This window comes from Corapipo altera, unplaced genomic scaffold, assembly GCF_003945725.1.
Source record: "Corapipo altera isolate COAL_440 unplaced genomic scaffold, ASM394572v1 0, whole genome shotgun sequence".
Lineage (NCBI taxonomy): Eukaryota > Metazoa > Chordata > Aves > Passeriformes > Pipridae > Corapipo > Corapipo altera.
In genome coordinates this window covers 75,807,530-75,809,405 of record NW_020884872.1, presented here as the reverse complement: position 1 = coordinate 75,809,405, position 1,876 = coordinate 75,807,530, and the positions used below count along the sequence as shown (strand labels likewise).

Below are 1,876 nucleotides of genomic sequence, written 5' to 3'. Positions count from 1 at the left end.
GTTGTTTGGAGCCCTTTCCCCCTCCTCCTCCTCCTCCTCCTGCCGCCTCCCCCGCGCCGCTCGCCTCCTGTCGCGCCCGGCCCCGCTTGCCGCGGCCGCCGCCGGCCGCGCTGCCCCGCTCCGGGGGGATGCCGGCACCGCCCGCACCGCCCCGGCAGCTCCCGAGGGGCGGGCCGAGGGCCGGGCCGGCGGCAGCCCACGCTCCCCCCGCCGCCGGCTGCTAGTAGGGCGGGAAGGGCGCTCCGCTCTCCACCCTGCACTGTGGAGCTGGGGGAAGGGGAAGGGGGAAAGCGCGTCGGTGGCCTCGCGGGGAGCGGCGGTGCCCTTGTAAAGGGCTGGGATCGATCCCGGCGTCCTCCCGGTGCGGCCGCCCCGGCCCCGCCGCCGCCCGTCCCGCCGCGGTGCTGGACAGCTCCCTGGCAGCTCCGGCGGCCGGGTAAGCCGATCCGCGCTCCCTGCCTGCCGCTCACCGCCAGCGAACTTTTGGAATAGCATTCGTGGAGCTGAAGCTTAGAAAATAAATCGTTTTGAAAACTGGGAAGGCAGGATGCCGGCCACCAGCTTTCAGAGCCAAAAGTTGTTCTCGTCCCTGTGCAAACACTGCTCCTGCTAACACTGCGGGTCATGTCCAAAACAGAAAAGAAGAAACTAAATTCATTCCTCTGCTACAGCCTTGGCAAGAGGAGAAAGGACTGGTTTAGAGGACTCAAAGCAGAGGAGCTTGGATCCAGAATGACAACCAAGGTGTCTCCTTCCCAGCTTTCCCTACCCATGCTATCAGTTTAAAGACACTTTAAGAGTTTCATGGCAATAGTGATAACCCCATTTAGTTCTTCTCAGCAAAAATGCTTCAAGAAAATGTGATTTCAGCTGTAGTGGCTCGTCCTACCATCAAGGAAGACAACTTGTCATTACTTTGCCTTTGTTCAAATAAAACTTATTTTAAAAAGCAATGATTTTAAGATAGCTTTTACTCTGCCTTTTCCCTATATTACGACATGTTTTACAACCTTATCCTTTTAAATGTCTGAGTGCAGTCTAAACAAGAAGTCACTAAAGAGACTAGGAAGATTTCCACAGGAATGAAAGAGCTTTTGAGCATGGCCCTAGACAGCCTAAGCCAGCATCTGCTCTCAGAAGGGGCACAAGTCTGTGGCTGAGCATGCTGTTTTTAACTAGGGCACGACAACCCTTGCCAGGATGTTGGGTTCAGTGTTGTCTTCCCTGTTTCTTATGACTCACCTAGAGTCTATTCTTTTTTTTTCTGTAGAAATATATATAGAGTAAGAGAAGCAATGAATCTTTTCTGTTGCTATAATTTTTTAATTTCTGGTGCTTCCCGTGGCTTGGAAGGATATATAGTAAATCCAGAATGGTCCATACTACCTTCTGTTGCCTTGTGAAACAGTACACTTGGGATGCACAGACTTTCTTTTTGTAATCCTGGTGGTACCCTCAGCAACCCTAGGACATGAATCAGACATGTTAAGTTAATTCACACATGAATCTTCAGATCAGTTGTTTCCTTCAGATCTGTGTTTCCTTCTCTAGTGGTTAACATTATTCATCAGTGTCTGAGTGTAGGGAGATGAAACAGTTACTCTGTCTCTTCCTTCTTCCCCCTAAAGAAATACTCATTTTCACAGGTTCTTTCAGACCTGCTGCACAAGTCCCTGCTGGCCCTCAGGCCAAGCTTCTGCCATTGAGGGGACTCAGGAATTAAGGGGTCTGGAAGGTGCCCTTTGGTGCTAAACATCATCCCTAGCACAGGGTACTTTCTTCACATGTGCTTCCATTTCCATTAAATTTACTTCCTTCTCATAGACCGTTCTGTACAGTCCTCAGTGAAGCAAACTTCCACTGGTTTCTCGACTGA

General features: G+C 51.5%; 1 protein-coding gene across 1 annotated transcript in view; it reads right to left on the bottom strand.

Moving 5' to 3' along the window:
- GUCY1A2 (guanylate cyclase 1 soluble subunit alpha 2) overlaps nucleotides 1-626 on the bottom strand; it is a 140,623-nt gene extending 139,997 nt beyond the window's left edge. Inside the window, exon 1 of the mRNA XM_027651961.1 lies at nucleotides 148-626. Coding sequence (XP_027507762.1) covers nucleotides 148-626 — 479 coding nt within the window. The remainder of the gene's footprint in view (nucleotides 1-147) is intronic.
- Between the last annotated feature and the right edge of the window lie 1,250 nt (nucleotides 627-1,876).